The 19149-nt window shown below is 52.6% G+C and overlaps 1 protein-coding gene across 2 annotated transcripts in view; it reads left to right on the top strand.

The window, feature by feature from the left end:
- LMF1 (lipase maturation factor 1) overlaps positions 1–19149 on the top strand; it is a 126297-nt gene that overhangs the window by 75801 nt on the left and 31347 nt on the right. For both annotated transcript variants that reach the window (XM_026054023.1, XM_026054024.1), the window contains one exon: positions 5148–5315. In XM_026054023.1, coding sequence (XP_025909808.1) covers positions 5148–5315 — 168 coding nt within the window. The remainder of the gene's footprint in view (positions 1–5147; positions 5316–19149) is intronic.

Genomic DNA, 19149 nt, shown 5'->3' with positions numbered 1-19149 from the left:
TCTCTTAGAAATATATCGTAGTGAGAATTGATCAAGGTTCGCAGGTCTAAGCGGAATTCGGTGGGGTAGAAATGTGACCCCAGGCCACGTTATGGCCTCTTGGTGAAGGCAGCAGCATGGGATGTGGGAAACGCATCCCGCCTTTGAAGCCATCCCTTGGATYGGGCTGCGCTCCGTGCTGGGTGATGCTTCCCTCTGCTTCCGTGTCCTCCAGCATGACAAAATAAACACCCTGGAGGGCCCTAGAGATTGTGACCTGCCACCAGCGTGTCCAGGACATCCGTGGGACGGGATTCCTGCTTCCTGGCATCGGATTTACTGCATGCCAAAGTGGGATACCCACCGGGATCGGGCAAATCCATCCGTGTTCATGCACCAGAGCGGTACCTCTGCCTTGCAGGAGAGAGCACTGAGTGAACCCAAAGTAATGTGGATTAAAGGAAAATGCAGAACGGCAGAGGCCATATGAACTAAGCAGGGGTATTTTCTAGCTGTCTAGTCTAACGATTGGTATCGTTTTTCTCTAGGATTACAGGGGCTTTCACCTCATAAATTTGGGCCTGTTTTAGGTCGTTAATCTTTCTTTACATGTTGCCTTGCAATTTTAGAGCTTTGCCACCATCTGGGATCACATTTTAAATGGAGTTTCCACTCAGTACGTTCCTTTTCATGAAATTATTTATATATAAAGAAATATATAATAAATATATCGGGCCTGGGGATTGGTTTTAAACATTCTCGGTGCTTTCGCAAGGGCTTTCCTTGTGTGGAGAAACTTGTCTTCTCTAATCGAGAGCCGTAACAGTGGCCAATTAAAGGATCACGTTTGCAATATGCTCTTAAATGGCAATTTAAAATATTGGTGGGTCGCGTGGCGTTGCCATCGCGGCCGTGGGAGGGGACAGGGTGGAACTCCAGTTTGGGGGCTCCTCTTGGCCATCGGCGTGTGCGTTTTGGGGGAAAAATGGGTCGCGAGCTCGGGGAGGATGGGAGGTGGAAAGGAGCCACCTCTTCTGCATGGAAGAAGAGCAGCCATGTGGAGGGGTCATTGGGGTCTCCAGATGGTCCATGCAAGTGGAGGAACCTTCATCCCTGCTTGGGCAGCTCGGGTGGAGAGGTTTGCAGAGCAGCTCATGAGGTGCGGTGTCTGGCAGGGAAGGAATCGATGTTGAGCCTGTTGGGCTGCGTTAGGTCCCCAAGATCCTCTCAACATCTCGGCTCTGATGTCCCTTGGTACCGTCCTCCTGCAGGGCACTGCCCTCGGTGGCAGCTTCCAGGTGGGAGCTCGGCGCTCGCTTCCCGTGCGTTCGGAGCGTGGTGATGTCCCTTAGCCCTGGTTTGTCACCAAGGCACCTTCCAATCCGGGACAMCCGAGCCTGACGGGACCCATCCCTGGTGCTGCTGACACTCAGGCTCTTCCATGGGCACGAGGAGGGAGGGCAATGAGGAACCCACAGCTGGTAGCCCTGGAGTCCTCCGGCCCCACCAGAGCCGAGATGTCTGTTCCAGGCCCTGCTAGTTATTTTGAAGGGATTTTGAACAAATAAATAGCCGGAGCGGTTCTGCAGTTCCTTGTGTAATTTTAGCTCTGGACCCCTCCAAGAATGTACAGAATAAATAGGTGAATCTGTAACACATCCCCAATTAACTCTATATACAGCAAGCAGCTCCAAGGCATGCTATGTGTGAGCAGAGTCAATAAACAGGTACGCTGCGGGCCACGGAAATGTGGTCTTTATTATGGAGGAGGGTAGCCCTGAGCAAGGGTGCCGGCTGGAAAAGCAAACAGTGCAGCCACAGATCCCGCTGCCCCCACCCAATCTGCGGGAATTCCAAAACCAGCATTTAAATGTACCCCGGTAAAATAGATGGCTGGGGGGGGACTTTGCTGCTCGCCGGCGCCGCGGGAAGTCGCGGCCGGGCCGGCACGAGCRAGCAGGGGTCCCGCTGCGCCCGGGACTGTGCAAACATGCAGCTTGGCCCGCACGGGGAGAATTCCTCGGGATGCTTCCCGATGCGGAGGGAGGCGTAAAATTGCACGGCGGAAGGTTCTCCCAAGCCCCCTTGGGCAGCCGCGCGTGCAGCCGGCGCTCCGCGAGAAACCCAATGCCCAGACGTGAGGCATTTCCCCGATTTTTCATGCTTTTAACTTTTCCTTGCTGAGGCTTCGCTCGGCCGGGAGAAGTAGGGACCTGTTTCAGCTTTGAAAAGTCTTGGACACGGGGAAGGCCGGGGAAAGGAGTTAAAAATGAAGCAGCAGATTTATATATATAAAAAGTAAAAATATATGTTCTACATCTGAAGTTTATTTAGGTCCTTGGGGAGAGTGGCGCGGCACTACGTCTCTACTAAACTGCCAACATTTTATGGTCGTGCTGGCACCGAGTCAAACACACATCTCCTTGGCTTGGGYTGCTGTCTTGAAGCAGGCAGATTCCAGTCTGTTTTTCTATGAGCTGAATATTACTATTGAGCAGAGAAGGGAAGCTCTGCCCGACAAGGAATATAGGTGACTTTTTTGATAGCTCTATCAAGACTTAATGGTTTTGATGTTGCATTGCCGAAGAGGTGACCACCTAGACAATAGAGCTGCGTGTGTTTTAAGACAGATGCAACTTTTTAATTTTTTTTTTTTGATTGGAGCTATATCAATAATGAGAAGGTTTGAAAGGTGCTAGTTTTAACTGCATTGTATACAGAACTATGCTAGGAGCGGCCACATTGCARCTTGTGTGCTTGCATAGAAATGCATGTATTGAATGTTAATGCTCACACGCAACTGCAGTGGGGATTTACATAGGATAACTGCTCAGTTTCCTATCAAAATCATATCCTTCCTCTCTCTCTCTCTCTCTCTACATATATATATATATTTTTGTGCAAAATCTGTGTTGCTCCTCAGCCGGGCGAGCTGCACGTTTAGCGTGCCTGCCACCGATCCTGATGAGCATCAGGAAGCTGCGCTCGTCAGGACGTTGTAGCCACATGCAGGGGAGCATTTAATAATAATTCCCAGCGTGGGTTTCCATTTGCCTCGACAGGGCTCTGCTGCCCTTCACACCTTCCTGCCTGTGCCAAGGACATCCTCCCTTGTGGCTGCTGGAGCCCCYGGGTGCCCACACACTGTTAGTGAGGTGTCTGTGAGGCCAAGCTAATCCGATTTATTGTGATTGAATACTTGGTTTTCTCAGCATTTATTCCAGGGTGTTTTCATTCCATTTCTTACTATGTTTTTCGAGACTTTTCTCACGGTTATCTGCCCTCTGGTGTGAGCTCTGTGGTTCAGGAGGAGCTTTTCCAGGTAAAGATGAATTGCAGCATCCCAAGCGTCCAAGAATGGTTTGTGCTTGCATTGCTTTCCATGGAGTCGAACGTTGGGGCTGTGGAGATGCCCGAGGACACAGATTAAATGGGGAAGGAAAGGTAAAATTCACCACAGCCAAGGACAAAATGACCTTGGGAAGGGACCTCCCGGCTCCTCCTCATCCAAGAGGACAGAGTCTTCCCTAGGCTCCGACTTGGCTCCTGAAGCCAGCGGTGCCCCCTGAGATGAAGGGCCAACCCAGTGGGTTGCTCCAGGACAAGGCAGGGGCYGTTTCCAGCACACGGACAGGAGAGCAGGAGCTTTTCCCAGCCGGGATGGGGTGGCTAACGCAGGATTAAGGACTTGGTCAGAGTTTATGTTACGTGGGCCATGCCCATAAGGAAAAAGGGCTGGAGAGGAGAGTGCGGGCGCATTTACAGTCCCAGAGAAGAGCCCCTGCTCTGGTGCATAATAGCCTTCTGTTGGGCTTTAGTAGCATATAGTTTAGTAAATTAGGAGAATTCAGGTACTTAGCACTTTAATGGTTCTCACTAAGAACATAATTAAACCATCGACCCCTTAGGGAGAAAGACCAGTTTATTGTGCATATTTTTAGAATCTGTTACCAGCCCTCATAAAAGCTGCTAGATACAAGCCAGAGAACAGGCTTAGCTGGCAGCAGCGACCCCATTGATCAGCGCGGGCAGCCCCTGCCCAGTCTCGCCCCACAGTCGCACGTTGCAAATCTGTCCCGTGAATTATGGAATTAATTTTCCCCAATCTCCTTTCAAAACACATTGGCAGGGCAGTTTCTCCCTTGTTGGAGGTGTGAGGGAAGCGGGAGGTTTATTATATTGCACCGGGGCTGATGCAGAGAGCCGGGTTCTACTGTTCTTTTATTTATTTTCTCTTTTCAAACGTGTTTCTTGCCGTGTGTCAGAGCAAGGGGCCCTGCGTTATCCGGGGTGTCCGCAGGCAGCTGCCGGACACCATCTTATCTCGCCCCGCCACCGTGATAACAGCAGTGCTAAGACACGAAGGTTGGAAATGCCACCATATCACGGAGCAGTTATAAACCTGCCTTGGGTTTCTTACCTGCTTTGCTGCTTTTTTGCCCCATTTCCCGCTTCAGCGGAAGACTCGGGCCCTGCTAATGCRGCTGCGTGTGATGCTTTAGTTAGATGTGCTGAGGGAAATTGTTGCCTTTTTGTTCAAATTGCAGCGTTTCTGTGTGTTGTCGTCGTTAAGGTATCAGGATTTGTTGCTGTTCCCTTTGTAAAATGTTGCACTGGGTGGAAGGTTTCCCAATGTMAAAAAAAAATCGGGCCGATAGAAGGAAAACCTTGTATCAAGGCCAGCATGCAAATATCTTAAACCAATATAGCATGTTTAGAGGAATTATACTTTCCTCTCGTGAATTATGATTTTGGAAAGCAGCGCCACCACCACATTTATTTCAAATTTAAACATTCGCAAGGAGTCTCTGCTCGGCCTGCGAATCTGGTTTCCATCGCGGCTCCGCACGCCGCTGCCCGACCCTGGGAAAGTCTTTTCCTGGGCCCCGCTCTCTCGGAGCTGCCCTGATGCTCTTAGCACTTCAGATTTAGCGTGGGATTTAGCGTGGGTCGGAGTTGAGCAACGTTTTGGTGTTACCTGGTGGTGGGGTTCCTTGCAGCTGGATGGGTGTTTGTGTTTTTTTGGTTATAATGGAAAATGCAAATTAAAACTCTGCTTTTTTAAAGGTGCTTTGGTTTAAAACTGCCTTTGTTTTCCATGAGAAGAGTTGAAGGGGCCGGGAAAGGGGCTCGGCTCCAGGTGACCCCTCTTCTCCTTCCTCTTGCAGACGCAGCCGGTGCCCAACCCCGTCGCCTACTTCATGCACCGCTCGCCGTGGTGGTTCCACCGCTTCGAGACCTTGTTCAACCACTTCATCGAGCTCCTGGTGCCCTTCTTCCTCTTCCTCGGGCGCCGCATGTGCCTCGTGCACGGCGTCCTGCAGATCCTCTTCCAGGTGAGATGTTCCCGGCTTTCCTTTCTCAGGGTCACGCTTTGCCCAGGAAATCATGGGGCTTCCAGAGGGAATAACGTCTGTCCTGCGATGCAGGTGGGTGCTGAGATGTTAGCTCGGGGACCAGGGCAAAGAGATGGCCCCAACGTGGACTGAAGGCTGGGGAAAGCCTGGAGGAGTATTTGCAAGCTCTCCACAAGGATTTTATCTCTTTCAGACAGCATCTTTCACGCTTTGAAGCGAATTAGACGTTTAATGTTTTCTCTGAAAACGTTTGCATTCTGATTTTCCCAAGTGTCAGGGTTGCGAAGATTTATAGTGAAAGTCATTCATTCACAAAGCAATAGCATTCGCGTTCCAACTGTTGAGTTTTTGGTTTACATTAAATTAGAGAATTTGTGCAAAAGCAGAGAGCAGGAGATCCTGCATGTGTCCCTCCCTGCTCCCGTCGGAGCGCTGTCGCCCTGCTCCTGCCCCGGGACAGTTGAGAAGTGTCATTAAACCCCAGCCGCCTCAGCCTGCAGACGCGCAGCCTCCGGTTCCTCCGCGCCGCTGCTCCATCCTGGAATTACTGCAGTGGAGCTGTTCCTGCTTCCTGGAAATACGTGCCATGATTAAACTGCAGAACAGCTTATAAACGGTATTGGTAAACCACAAAAATGCTGATCAGATTTTAAAGGGCTGACATAAAAAGCCGAGGGATTTGTGTGTTCGCACAGAGACGGCTGCTCCCCTTCTCGGTTCGGAAACACGTCCTGGCCACGGGAGCTCGGCCCGCTGCTCCTTTGGTGGCAGGGAGCTTCTCGGTGTGGCTGGAGGTCCCCGATCCGGAGCAGAGCAAGGGTGGCTGCGCTGGGCGTCGAGGGCATCCCGGCTCCTTGCTCCGTCTGGGGTTAGTAGGAGGCTCTGCTCGTGGTGGCCGTGCGGCAGGAGAAGGTTTGGAGAACCTGCCTTCTCTTCCTTGGGCGAGGACAACATCGCGGAGCAGGGGATGGATGGAAACCAGCTCAGCGTGCCAGGCATGGCAAGTGGGAATAGCGGGGACGTGCATGGTGGCTACTGGGTTTTAGGGCAAATAAGCCAAGCAGGGAGCATGGTGGAGGGCCTCGGGAAACGAAGCGGTGCTGCCCAGTCCCCGTGCCAGGGCTGCTGAACTTCAGAGGCTGCGACCAGAGCAGGCAAACTGTACCCAAAAAAAGGCCCATAATGACATATTGTAAATGCGTGCATCTAACCGCCCTTTAATTGGCGCTTTATTGATAGTTTGCAATTACTGACTCATTTCTATCAGGAGGGGAGTCTGCAAAGGGAGAAAGGGTCCCAGTGTAACGTGCGGCTCTGGTGCATTTATAGCATTTCAACAAAAACCTGTTTATTTAATATTTACTGCCCTTTTCTTCATTCAGAATGACTTTTATTGACAATACCTCTGCTCTGCAAAGGAAGCAATAAAGTTTAATGTTGATATACCACTTAATTCTGCTTTTCAAGATTTGAATTGACATTACATGCAAGTTTTATTGGACATTTTATAATTGTTATTGGAGTCATGGTGGCTAGCTTGAGTAAGTGTGTTTTTCCAGATTCCAACTGGCCTGGAGAATATTGCTTTGTCAGGAGCCCAAAAAGAGTCGTGTTTAAAAGGGAAAAAAAGAGAAGGTCTTGTTTTCAAGTGTGAATTTACCTTTCTTGCTGCTTTTCACTTGTGTAGGGAAAAATGCTTAGGGAGGAGCGTGGTCAGGAGGGGCGGGAGGCTGCCCAGAGCTCCGGAGGGTCCGTGTCTGCCGGCATTCCCGGCAGGCACGCAGGGGTTTGTGCCATGATGCTCCTTGTCTCTTCCCGCTTGTGTGCCGGGAATCTTGCAGTGACAGGAGGTGCAGCCGAGTCCCGAATGGGCCCCGGCGTCCGGGCACGGTGCCTTGGGTGCGCATCCGAGGGGTGCAGTTTTGGAGGACACTTGGGCTCTGCCTGCGCTGACACGGGTGCCCTTAACCTGAGCTGCCAGGAATCTCCCCGCTTGGCTGCTTTTTGATCTGTAATGATTCCCCTGCAAGCCCAAGAGTCTTAGTTACTGCAAGTCACTCGGTATAAATAGACTTTGCTTTAAAATAAAAGAATCGAGTGTGTTGAATGCTGGCCAGCTCCCATTAGGAAAATCATTATTCATGGTTGCTAACCAGCAGACTGGGGAGGACTTGGTGATTTGCAGCTGGGGGGTAGTTTTTGCAGGGCATCTAGTTGAGACCCTGCACCCAGCTCTTCTGACCTCTTAATTGCTGCTTGAAACCCCAGTCTCCTGAGAAGAGATGTTTGCAGCGTGAAGAGCTGGCCGTGGGGATGAAGCTTTGGGACAAGGCTCTTCCTCGGCCACAGGAGCCTCTCTGAGCCGCGTGTCACACGGAGATCTCTAGCAAAGACCCCAGCGTGGTCTGCACAGGTTAACATCGCCCCGGGAGGCTCTTTTCTTCCTTCAGTGCCTGCTGGGATTCAAACCCTTGGGGTTTCCGAGACCAGAGGAGCACTTGGACCCGTCCCACGTGCAAGGGACCTTCCGCAGGTGGCGGGTTGGCACGAAGGTCTTGCCCATTGGTGGCACCACCGTCTCCCCTGTTGTCCCCGGTGCACTCAGTGCAGCTCCCCGTGCAAAGGGTGCAATTGTAGAGGAAGAGCAGCCAGCCAGAGAGGGTCTCCAAGGTAAATATGCAGCATTGTTAGAAAGAACGTGCTTTTTTTCAAGCATTTACAGTGCGTGGAAACCCGGAACTAAAACAGAAATTAAACTAACTGAACATTTAGCTTTTCAACATCGTTAGGGATTTATTGTGAGCAGGTGCCAGACTCGACGTGTCGAGCAACACCGCTGCAAATTGTCCTTGCCAGGAATAAAACCAGAGGAGAGACGTATAACTGAGCTGCTTTGCTGCTCGGTCCTGCCCAACAGGACCTGTAAAAACAGCCCGGTGCGAAATGTGCAATCTCAGCCACAGAAATCTCCCAAGAAGCCCGAGGCAGTTTGCCCTCTGCTCGTGTGTTGCCAGCAGGGTTTCTCCTCGCCAAACATGGGGAGCTTTTGGCTACCATTTATTTTTACCCTTCCTGGGAAGTTTGGGCAGAGTTTGCAGGCGCTGTGTTGAGGCGGAGCCGTGTTCGTGGAGATGCCGGCGTGCAGAGGTGGTGGCCGCAACCAGAGCTGGTGCGTGTGACAGCTGCAGCTTCAGCTAAAGGGGGTTGTGGTGGCCCCAGGGGATGTTCCACGGGTGGTTTTGGTCAGTGATTCCTGCTTTGGGAGTCAATAGGAGCCACTGGCCAAAGGTAAGAACCTAATCAAGTGCACCCTGGCCTCGGTCACGGGGCACAGCCTGCGGTGTTCACCAAGTCGGGAGAGTTTTAAGCCTTCAAGTCCATTGTGCCTCTGAGTGGGAGGCCAAGGTCCGGCCTGTGCCAGAAGGACCAGGACGTGGTGCCCATGGGATGAGCGGAGCCTTTCCCGTCTGGGTGCAGGTTGTGCCAGCAGCTCCTGGACATATCGTGCCCGGTGCTTCCCGACTCACGGAGTGCTGGTGGCACCAGGGGAGCCAAGTGCGGAAGGGCCAGGGATGCACCCTGAAATCCTCCCCGAGATCCCTGCAGTGGCTCCGATGGGTCCCTGCTCTGACACGCGCGCCTGTCCCCGCTGTCCTGGGGCTGCCACCGCTTGCCCTGGCGCCGCTCCGGCTCCGCTTTCACCCAAAAACGGGAAATCGGAGACCTTACAGGCCAGATTGGTGCTTCTGTTTAAGCCACCTTAAATACCAAGCTGAAAATCCAACCTAAAACATCCCGCTTGGGCCAGCAGTGCCCAAACTGCTCAGTTGCAGCCCAGGTTTGACTTCAGGCCAGCGCGATGGGCGCAGGCTCAGCTAGGCCGCCGCGAGCAGCGCGCTCGGGGACGGGTCTGGTATTAGTTAGCAACAAGTTAAGTCCTTGCATTTTGCAGTAGTCAGAGCAACTTAGAAACACTTACTGTTAGCCATAGGAGTGCATTTAATTAGCTTCGGATTCAGGGGGCTGGAGGGTTTTTTTTTTTCTTTTCTTTTTCTTCTTTTTTTTAACCATTAAATAAAGTGTCACCCCTAGCCAGTGCTGTAAACTCTATTTTGATTGTGGCTGCAATAACCCCTTTGGGCGTCATTCAAATTGTACTAAACAGTTTCTGGAGAGCACTGGTTTCTCTCAAAATAAACCAAAGTCCGGCTTTGACAAGCTCTAATGAAAAACAAATTGTTATATTACTTAGAAAAATAATTTGAAGGAAGTCTGAATTAGTTGTAAAGGTGGAAAAGGTTCAGCTACTTGAAAATAGAAGTTTGGAAGGTATTTATTTTAACCATTAAGCCCGCGGCCTTGAAATACAGCCTTGTTTGTTTCTGCGTGCGCCTAACGAGAGACATGAATCATGCTGTTAATCAGTATGGGAACTTGATTAATTGGAGAGGGGGCTGGCGACGGCTCCCACGGGCGCACAGCCCTGGCGGAGGCCCCGCTTCCCGCCGGCATTCCCGGCCCGTTGTGCGGCTGGCACGGGGAACGGCGTTGGAGGGTCCCCCGCCGCACCGGTGGGCCCGTGTTGATGCCTCTTGTTTTGAGGCCGGCTGGAGCTCGGTGAGTTTGGCCATCAGCAGGCACCACTTGGCTTTCCGTTCCGCCTCTATGCGGTTGTCCATGTGGTCCAAGGGGCCGTGGCCAAGGCGGATTGGGGCCGCGGGGCCGGCGCTGTGCCTTGGGCTGTGCTGGTGGCTGCTGGTGGCCCCGGGGGGACAGCAACGTGTAGACCTGCAGAGAGCCCGAGCCACATCCCGCCCTGCAGGGCTGGCTCGGCCTAGGGGCACCCGCGCGCTCTGGGTGCCCTTCTCCTTCGCCCACGTTGCAGCCTTTCGGGGCGCTCGTGGGGCTCGTTTGTGGGGTCCCCTGTGCAGACTCGCACCCTTCCCCTCTTCCCACATTGCAAACCCCTTCCCGGGCCGTGTCGAGTGACACGGCTGAGGTCCAGCACGTGTGGCCCTGTCTTTGCCAAAGGAAAGCCTGTGTGAGCAATAGAGCACTGAGGCTCTTAAGGCTTTGGGACATTTTTTCCCTGTCTTTTAATTTTGCAATTGATTTTGGAGCTTTCTCCGACACACAGACACTGCTTGCGCCCCAGCCGTGGGGCCTGAAGAGCAGACCCGATTCCGGCGAGGTTGGCAGCGGAGCCGTGTGAGCTGGCGAGGCCGGATGGGCTCCGGAACATCTGCGCTTCCCAGATGCGGCTCCGCACCGAGCCCAGCGCGCGGCTCCACACGGGGACAGGAGATAAGCTGTGTGTCACACATGGGATTGCACGTACGTGTAAGTGCATGTCTAAGACATTATGTCTAACAAGAGCCAGGCCAGCTCTAAGGCAGTGATGTTACTGAAGGCACTGACAGGATTTTGAGCGTGTGTCGTTACCATCTTTCCAGGGATGATTATTTATTTTAGTAGGTGCAGCTACTACAGTGACCGCAGCCCTTTTAAACATTTTGTCGCTCAAGCCAAAGGACTCAAGCACTGAATCTGAATCAGAGGCGTTTAATGCACAGCCCTGTATAGCATCACGTAATGGCTGTGCGTGCTGGGCTCCCAGGTAAAGCGGGCTTAATCCCAGTCCCTGCGCCCTATTCCTGGTTCACAGCCACCACGTCGTGTCTCCCGGCCTGGGCTCTCAGGATGGGAGAGCCCATCCTTTGCTCATGTTTGCTCGCTTTGCAGCCGTGTAATCGTGGCTTTTGGATTTGGGATTTTCCCCCAGTATCTAGGTTTTGAGACGCCTTAAATAATGTTTTATATTAAAGTTTATTTAAAAAAAAAAAAAAAAGGAAAGAAAGCCTAATTGGCAACAGATGGCAGATTGTAAACCTTTTTAGAGGAGTTTATAATACACGTATCAAGAAGAGAATCGTTCATTAGTGTCACACAGAGAGGTGTGAAAGCAGGAGGTGGCTGTTCAAGCTGCTGGAAGAGGCAGAGGTTGGTGCTGGGCGGTTGTCCTTGGTGTCCTGTTGGTGGTGGCTCTGAGGAGGACTGTGCCATGCAGACAGCACCAGGGAGCCCTCCTGGCCGAGCCGGGGGGTCCACGATTGCTGCTCTTTGATCTTTCCTCTATTACAACTATTCATTGCAGCTGCTTCCATTCTGCTCCTCCCGTGGGTTTCTCTGGCAACTCTATTCTTATCATCATCATTATTATTATTATTGTTGTTAATTTTTGTATTTAGGGAGGTGATTTTCTGCTAAGTTAACCTGCACATCATCTATGCCTGCGGATAGCTTGGCATGAGCAAACCTTGTATCCGCTGAATGGAAAATCCATAAAAACAGTCCCAGGTCCTTGAGTGGCAGCCCTGCGGGTTTGAAGTGGGCTGGGGATTCCCTGGCCCCAAGGCTCGTTGGCTTTAATTAAAGCAGCGAATCCCATGTAATTCCAGAGCAAAGGCAACGAAAGCCCTGAGTTTGGGTGTCCGAGCTGCCTGAGGGTAGCAGCACAAATGGATTTTCTCGTGTCTTGCCTAGATGAAAATAGCTCATTTGCTTGTTCTGGGCCAAGTTGCTGGGTTTAATGTTTCCCTGTAATGATGCTGCCTCTAGAGAGGACTTATTTTGCTTTGGAAGTGTTGGGATGAGGATGCGGCCCCGCGATGCTCTAGCCCACACGCAGTTTACACAGCTGCCTCCCCGCGTCCCCAGGCGCCACCAAAGACATTATCTCCTTGGCCATGCAGCAGCTGGAGATTGCAGGAAACCTGTGTCACTCACGGCTTTCATCTTCCGAGGAAACCCGGGGCGTCTTGGAGCTGGCGACTCAGAGAAGGCTCCGACGAGGGCGAAATCCTCCCGGAGCAGCTGCAGCTCTGCCCGGCCCCGAGCGGGCACGACGGGCACCCGAGGCTGCTCTGCTCTGCGTGGGGCAGCGGCTCCCTTTGCAGGAGGTTGATGGGTTTTTCTCGCTGACGCCAACGGGTCCGTGGCTGACACCGCTTTGAATTTACACCCTGCTGTAATTAGAAAAACTTGCAAGCCAACCCTTGATTGGGGCCAGTTTGGCAAAGGCTGGGAAAGCAAGTGGTCTAGAACAATGTTTGCAGCTTGTTGCTTGTGCTTCTCAATACCTGAAGTGTTTGGTAGGGGCTGCAAGACAAGGATCACTTGACCCTTCGTAACTGTCTAGGTCATTTCTTTCTGAGGCTCGTCGTTCTCCTAGCAATGGCAGATTGGTGGCTTTCTTGTTGGGCACTTGTGTGGCAAGGACAGAGAAAGGGAAGGGGCGAGGTGCCCTCGTTGCACCAGTCATGTCCTCTGCTCCATGGCCAGCTCATGCAACCCGGTTCTCATCCCACCCCGATCCCTCTGGGATGGGGATGACAAATCTACCAGTTCTGCTGATCGAGGGAGAACAGCCAAGGTGGAAGGGTCGGGATCTGGGGCTCTGGGAAACCTGATGCATCGGAATCAGCTCAGCTGCTGTGCTTCGGTGGGCAGGTGGGACGGTGCCAGAGCCACTGGGAGGCCAACGTTTCTCTTTCCTCCCTGCAAAGCACTCGGGGCAGTCAGCGGGGTCCTAAGGAAGCCCAGAGCTCATTTTCCTGAGGACACTTAGAAGAAACATAACCACAGATAAGAGCCGGAGCTTCAGATGTTACCAGCATCCTTCCCCTCCTCCCTCTGCATGCAGCCAAAGGAAGCAAAAAGGGTTGGTGGTGGCTGCAGCTTCTCCAGGAGGATTTTTCCTCTTGGCTCCAATTACTGATTGCTGGAGAGCAGGGGAAGGGAGGGAGATGTTTTCATGGAAATCTGTACCTCAACCGTCTTGGCACTGGGAGCTGAAATGGCTCCAGTCTTTTGCCCCCAACTTCATGTTTATGGTCAATCTAAAACCCCACCTGTGATCACCACATGCATCCTCTGCAAGACTGCGGTAAATTAAAACACAACAGGGAATTTTAAGAAACACATCCTCTTCCTTCTTGGAATCAGGTTACGTCGACCTCCGAACATCTGGCCTCGGTGTCTCGGGGCTCCCAGAGGTTCTGCCGCACTGGAGGTTCCTCTTCCTTTGTTGCATTCCCGGCCTTTTCTCTTCCCCTTGCCTCCTCCTGGTTCGGAGCTGCTTTCCGTGCCTTTGGCTCCCAGTGTAATTGGTATTTTATGGGTAAAACGGGCCATGGAATTTTAGTTATCTTTGCCATTGGTAAGCGCAGATCCATATAACCCATCACAACCTACGGAGCGTGTGGGAGAGGGCTCAGTAAGACACAGTCTTGGTCTTTTCCAAAAGCACAAGTTGCTCCCGAGCTCCTGGTTCCCAACGTCCTGAACAGGCGCAGTCTAGCAGTGCTGCCGGGGCATGCAGGAGCAGCTCGCTGGGCACGCGGTGCCGCTTAGTGCCCCTTGGCGTCGAGGTGCTCTGGATGGATGGTCCCCGGTCCCCCTGCCCTCCAGCCGTGTCCTGGGCCGATCCATCCTGCTCGGATGCACATGGGCACCAGCAGCTTCGCTGAACCGGAGCACGAGGAGGGCTCCGATCCCGAGCCGGCCGCTGCCTCTTCCTGCAGCGCAGCCCCCGCGCGACGTCGAGGTTGGTGCTCAGGAGCCACCATTGGTGAGGCAATAGTGCCCAAATGCAGCAGTGCGAGACAGGCAAGGCCGTGTCCTCCCTTAGTGTGGAATGACAGCGTGTTTGCTCCGTCTGCATGTCAGGGGGAACATCTTTGGTGTGAGGGTGCCCGAGCCCTGGCCCAGGCTGCCCGGGGAGGCTCCTGCTCTGCAGATCTTCAAAACCTGACTGGGTGTCCCTGCTGGAGCAGGGGCAGGGCTGGATGATCCCTAGAGGTCCCTCCCAAGCTCAGCCATCCTGGGATTCTGTGTGTTTTGCCCCTCGGTGCCCAGCACCGCCGACCTGCCGCTGTTGTGCGAAGATGCCGCCCGGGCAGCGGTGCCAGGCAGCCCGCAGCCTCCCGCCCCGGCGGCGCGCGCCCGGGGCCGTAAAGACTTGCACATGTGTGCCGAGTGTTCCCACTGAAGTCAGCTAAGTGGATAAGACTTGGCAGGATTAAAGCCAAATGAGTCCTCACCCACCACGCTGGGAAGTCTCCTCGAAGTGGGTCATTGGAGGGGAGGCAGGAGGAGTCAGCACGGAACTTGCCCCTTTGATTTTATCCTTCTGTTTATTTAAAGGGTATTTTTTTTTTCTAAGGCTGCTTTGGGGGGAGAAAAAGAAAGAAAAAAAGCCCCAGGCTGTGGTGTAACCACCACAGTCAGACGTTGCCATGGCTACTAAACAAGAAACCTAATTTATAAAATGAGAAAAAACACATGAATGTGAAAAAGAAAAAAAAGGAAAAGAGAAAGAGCCAATCTTAAAATATTAACTATGATGTAGAGAAAAATATAAACAGACTCACTTAGGAAATTCCATAAGGGATATGACTTGTTTGATATTAAGGTTCTGAGAGCGGCGGTGGGCGCTGCACGCGCGGCTGGACGTGACGGGGACCGCGTGCCGCTGCTCGCTGGCTGCCCAAGGAGAGGGTGCTGGGGAGATGCACGGACCGAGGCTGCTCCGTCCCGCTCCACGGCGCCTCCGTCCTTCAGGGGCAGTCGGGATAATCTAGACCTTTCACTTAAAGAGTTGCCAAATGAATTGGGAGGATGGTTGTGTCGGGGATGTGAAGAGATTGCAACCCTGGATGCCGCCCTGTGTGCTCTGGGTGTCCCTGCTTGAGCGGGGGGTTGGACTGGATGATCCCTAGAGGTCCCTTCCGACCTCAACTGCTCTGGGATTCTGTGGGTTTCCGCGGGCAGAGCCGTGCGGCTGTGGATCCGGTGCTCCTGGCAGTTGTCTTTCCTTCCGAGTGAGGTTGCTGGTGTGGGCGACAGAGCTAGAAAGGGCTCTGCTCCCTGGTCCTTTCTAAAGCCTCCGCATTGCACTGGGGCTCCTCGCTTGCCTCTGTTTTAGCATCTGCCCTTTACTGGTTTGGGAAGACACTGGAGATCTGCAAGGGAAGTATTGGAGAAGTCCCAGGTACTCATGATTCATCATGGATATCCCGGAGCTCACAGGATGGTGACAGCCCTTGCAGTGTCCAGGACGGGACCAAAGGCTCCTGGTCTCCAGGAGCAGGCTGGGAAGCAGGATGCATCCCAGCAGCTCACAGAGAGCTCCGTGGGGCCGGTGGTCGTGTTTGAGTGCAACCGTTCTCATGTCTCCTTGGTGGCAGTGGCCCCACGTGGCCCTGTGGGAGCTCTGGCACATGTGGCCACCAGGACCGTGACAGTGGCGGTGCCACCACAGACGCCAGAACAGGCTGCGCCGACCACAGCTGCCGTGAGCCCGCACTGGGAAATACCTCTGTGGTGGAAGTTGCTGGGCAGAGCGGTAATTTGCTGCTTCGTTAAGCTCCCCTGAGCCGTGTCTGAGCCGCGCGGCTATCTGTCTCGGAGCGATTTCGGGCTGGAATTGCGCGCCGGGAGCTTAATGGCTTGTGGCACGTCCTGCGCCGAGGGGCTGGCTGCTCACATCCGCGTTGGACCCGTCTCCCTGTCTGGCACTGCCTCGTAAACATTCTGGTTTACAGAAACCTTCAGGGTTCCTCCTCACTGTCAGGAGAAATTAAGCTGCGAAGCGGTGCTGAAACCACCGCGAACAATGCGGCTCCGGAGCGCCGCGCGGGGCGAAGGCCCCGGGGAGCCGGAGCAGCATCTTCCCTGCCCCATGGCCTGCCCATCCCAGGCCTCCTTCCTGCTGCTTCCCAGCTGCCTTCCCGTCACGGGGGTTTCAAACACCCTTGCACAGCACCGAGCGAGCCCTGGGTGCTCCGTCTCTGCCGTTCCCGTCTCTTGCGTCTTATCATCACCCAGCGCCAAGGAGCTCACTATCCCACCCTGCTCGGTGACGCTGGCTGAGTCACAGCGCCAGGCAATACTCAAGGTTTACTCTCCCTGTCTCCTGACAGGTCTAATTTGTCGGTGACTAAGAGCAGCCTTTTCAAAGGAGCTGCAGGGCTGACGTGGACGCGCTCGCTCTGTGGAGTGAGTCACACGCTCGCTCTGGAGCCCAGCACCTTACTCATGGACGGGCAGATGGGTTTCATCCTCTGCTAGAGCCCGCTGTGAGCTGCAAAACCTCAGGCTCGGTTGTTATTCCAAGTGCTCATCCCTCCTTGATGACATTGCAGCTGCCATTTGGCTCTTGTCAGTGCAGGGGCTGATTGCCGAGTTACCTGCCAGCAGCGAGGCTGTCCTGTGTCACTGCCTGGACCAGGCCCATGTATATTTATAGATATTTATATATGTAAAAACTTGTATTACTCTTCATGCATATCCCTGTCTTACTCTTCGTGTGTATCCTTGTATTACTCTTCATACATTTCCTTGTGTTGCTCTTCCAAGGTTCATCTCATATGTAAGCGATCAGTGCAGCGGTGTGAACAGGGATCTCCTTGCAGCTGTGACCTTGCAAGTGGGTGGCATTTTCTGCTTCCTCTCCAGCATCCTCCGGGATCCACATTTCATGTGATCCCATCTGACAGAGGCCGAAGCTGCGCTGGGAAAGGCAGCGGGATACTGCCAGGAAATACCCGCTTTCCTGGGCTCCCTGGGGCTCGGAGCTTCAAAGCTCCCCGTGGGATTGAGGCTCCTTAGGCAGCTGGAAGCCCGGGATGCTGCGTGTGCAACCTGCACCCCCCGAGTTTGTTCTTTTGCATAGGTCCCTTCAGACAGCTTTATCTTCCCTGCCTCACTCTGCAAACCTAAAGCTGGAGCCCTGGGTGGTAGGGGAGCTGAAAGTTGTCCATTTTTGATCATTTCATAATTTACACCTCATTCCCATTGTAAACTGAATTGCAAGCAAGGCGCCTGAGTGCTGAGCAGACACGGCCACAGATGGCAGCAGAAAAATGGGTTATTTAACACATTTTTGTTTTTCTTTCCCAAGCCTATCTGGATTTGCCCAAAGTAAATTCATTTGCTGACCTGTTGGCACACGGTGCTGCCTTCTGCTCCGGGTGCCTCGTCCCAGCAAAGTGCCCCACGCCAGCCCACTGCAGCACAACTGCCCTCGGAGCAGCAAGGGAAGCCTTGGCAGCCACTGACGCCACGTAGGTGACCTCGGTCGCTCTCCATCGAGGCCTCTGCAGACATCTGCGTCTGAAAAATGCAGGCACTAACTGCTCTTCACCTTTTCAATATATGTATTTTTTTATTAATGCATCACTTCTACTAGAATTTTTACATTCGTAGCATTTATTTTACTTTTACCCCTGGGGCTTTTTTGGTTTTTCTTTATTAAAACCGAATGGTGACCAGCCCCACACCAGGCTTGGGGTTATTTCGTTTCTTGGTGCGTGTTCACACCACAAGTGGTTCCTATTTCCCGGAGCCTGTGGAAGCCGATGGCTGGGATTGGGAGCGGAGTGTCTGAGCTCCCGAACGTGCTGCGAGACGTCGGGTGGGTGGAAAAATCCAGGTCATCCGGGATCATGAAATACGCCCAGCCTTGGCTTTCAGTGACACCGAGTAGCCAACCCAAGTTAAATATTTTACTGCAGATGTTGCTAAGAGCTTGGAGTTACTGAAATTATGTGCTCTAATGAGCACCGAAAGTAGCTGCAGAAAGATATAAATCAGAGAAGCCACCGCTGTTTTCCACCGTGGTGTCAAGCTGATCAGATGTGACATCCCCTTTGCTTTCGCTCTGCGTTTTCCCTGTGCCTGCGGATGTGGTCGTGCCCTTTGCTTTTCACTTTAAAAGGAAAAGATGAATTTGAATGGCTGTTGGGATTGAAATACCAGCGCGTTTGGGGACTGCAGTCCCGATCCAGCGTTGCAGCTGGCTGCGCCGAATCCAAACTGGTCAAACCAAAACCTTGGATTTGACTTGTTTTGAAAGGGATCTGTAATAGAGATCCCATTCCCGCCCGTCAGGACTGTCTGCAATGCAGCCTCCCATCTAAATGGATTCCAAGGGGCTGGTTTGCCCCATGCCCTCTTTGATATGACCTGAATCCCAAATTTACCAAGACCTGGACAATTACTGTGCAAAATGTCCTTGATCACAACAGATTTCTTTCTGATGCATTCTCCTTCTCTAATGGGCTTTGCTCTTACTTTGGCAATTGTCGAGATTCATCTAAATATAACTGAAAAAGTGAATTTCAAAGGAGCCTGCAGTAACTGCATGTGGAGGGGGAATTGAGGTACTTTAGCCAGAAGTATCTTAGCATGCTTGTAATCAAGGAACATAAACAGTTCCATGTGACTCCAGACTGATCCCGGATTTGAGCGACCAGCATTTAATTCATATCATTTTTTGCAGAGGGAAGTTTAAACCTACATGTTTCTTGTCCTAATCAGTAGACAAAACGGGTAGGGTACGAAGGGTCTCTCCTTTTCTAGCCTCAATACCGTTCTACTTTGTATTGGTAATTATTGATAATTAAATAATCACCTACAATCCACCATCCAGAGTGGATTTTGCCGTAATAACTATAAGCTCTAGTAATTTGTGAACAAATTACTGCTTTGTTCCCATTTACAGATTGCTTTTGGGATGGCATAGAGCCCAAAAGGTGGTAAGTTCTACTAGGGTGAAAAATGCTTGTGCCCAACAGTTTTTTAACCTGCAATAATATTCGGAGATAACATTTGCTCCTAGCAGAAACGCGATGGCATCAGCGGCTGGACCAACACACAAGTGGAGCTGCAGACACAGGACTGTCCCTGCACCAACTGCGTGGTGTCCAGGTCGGTGGGGAAGCCCTCGTGGTGCTGCTCTGTGCCTCCTGAA

This window comes from Nothoprocta perdicaria, unplaced genomic scaffold, assembly GCF_003342845.1.
Source record: "Nothoprocta perdicaria isolate Ctin4 unplaced genomic scaffold, notPer1 scaffold_12, whole genome shotgun sequence".
Taxonomy (NCBI): domain Eukaryota; kingdom Metazoa; phylum Chordata; class Aves; order Tinamiformes; family Tinamidae; genus Nothoprocta; species Nothoprocta perdicaria.
This window is presented reverse-complemented; position numbering and strand designations above follow the sequence as displayed.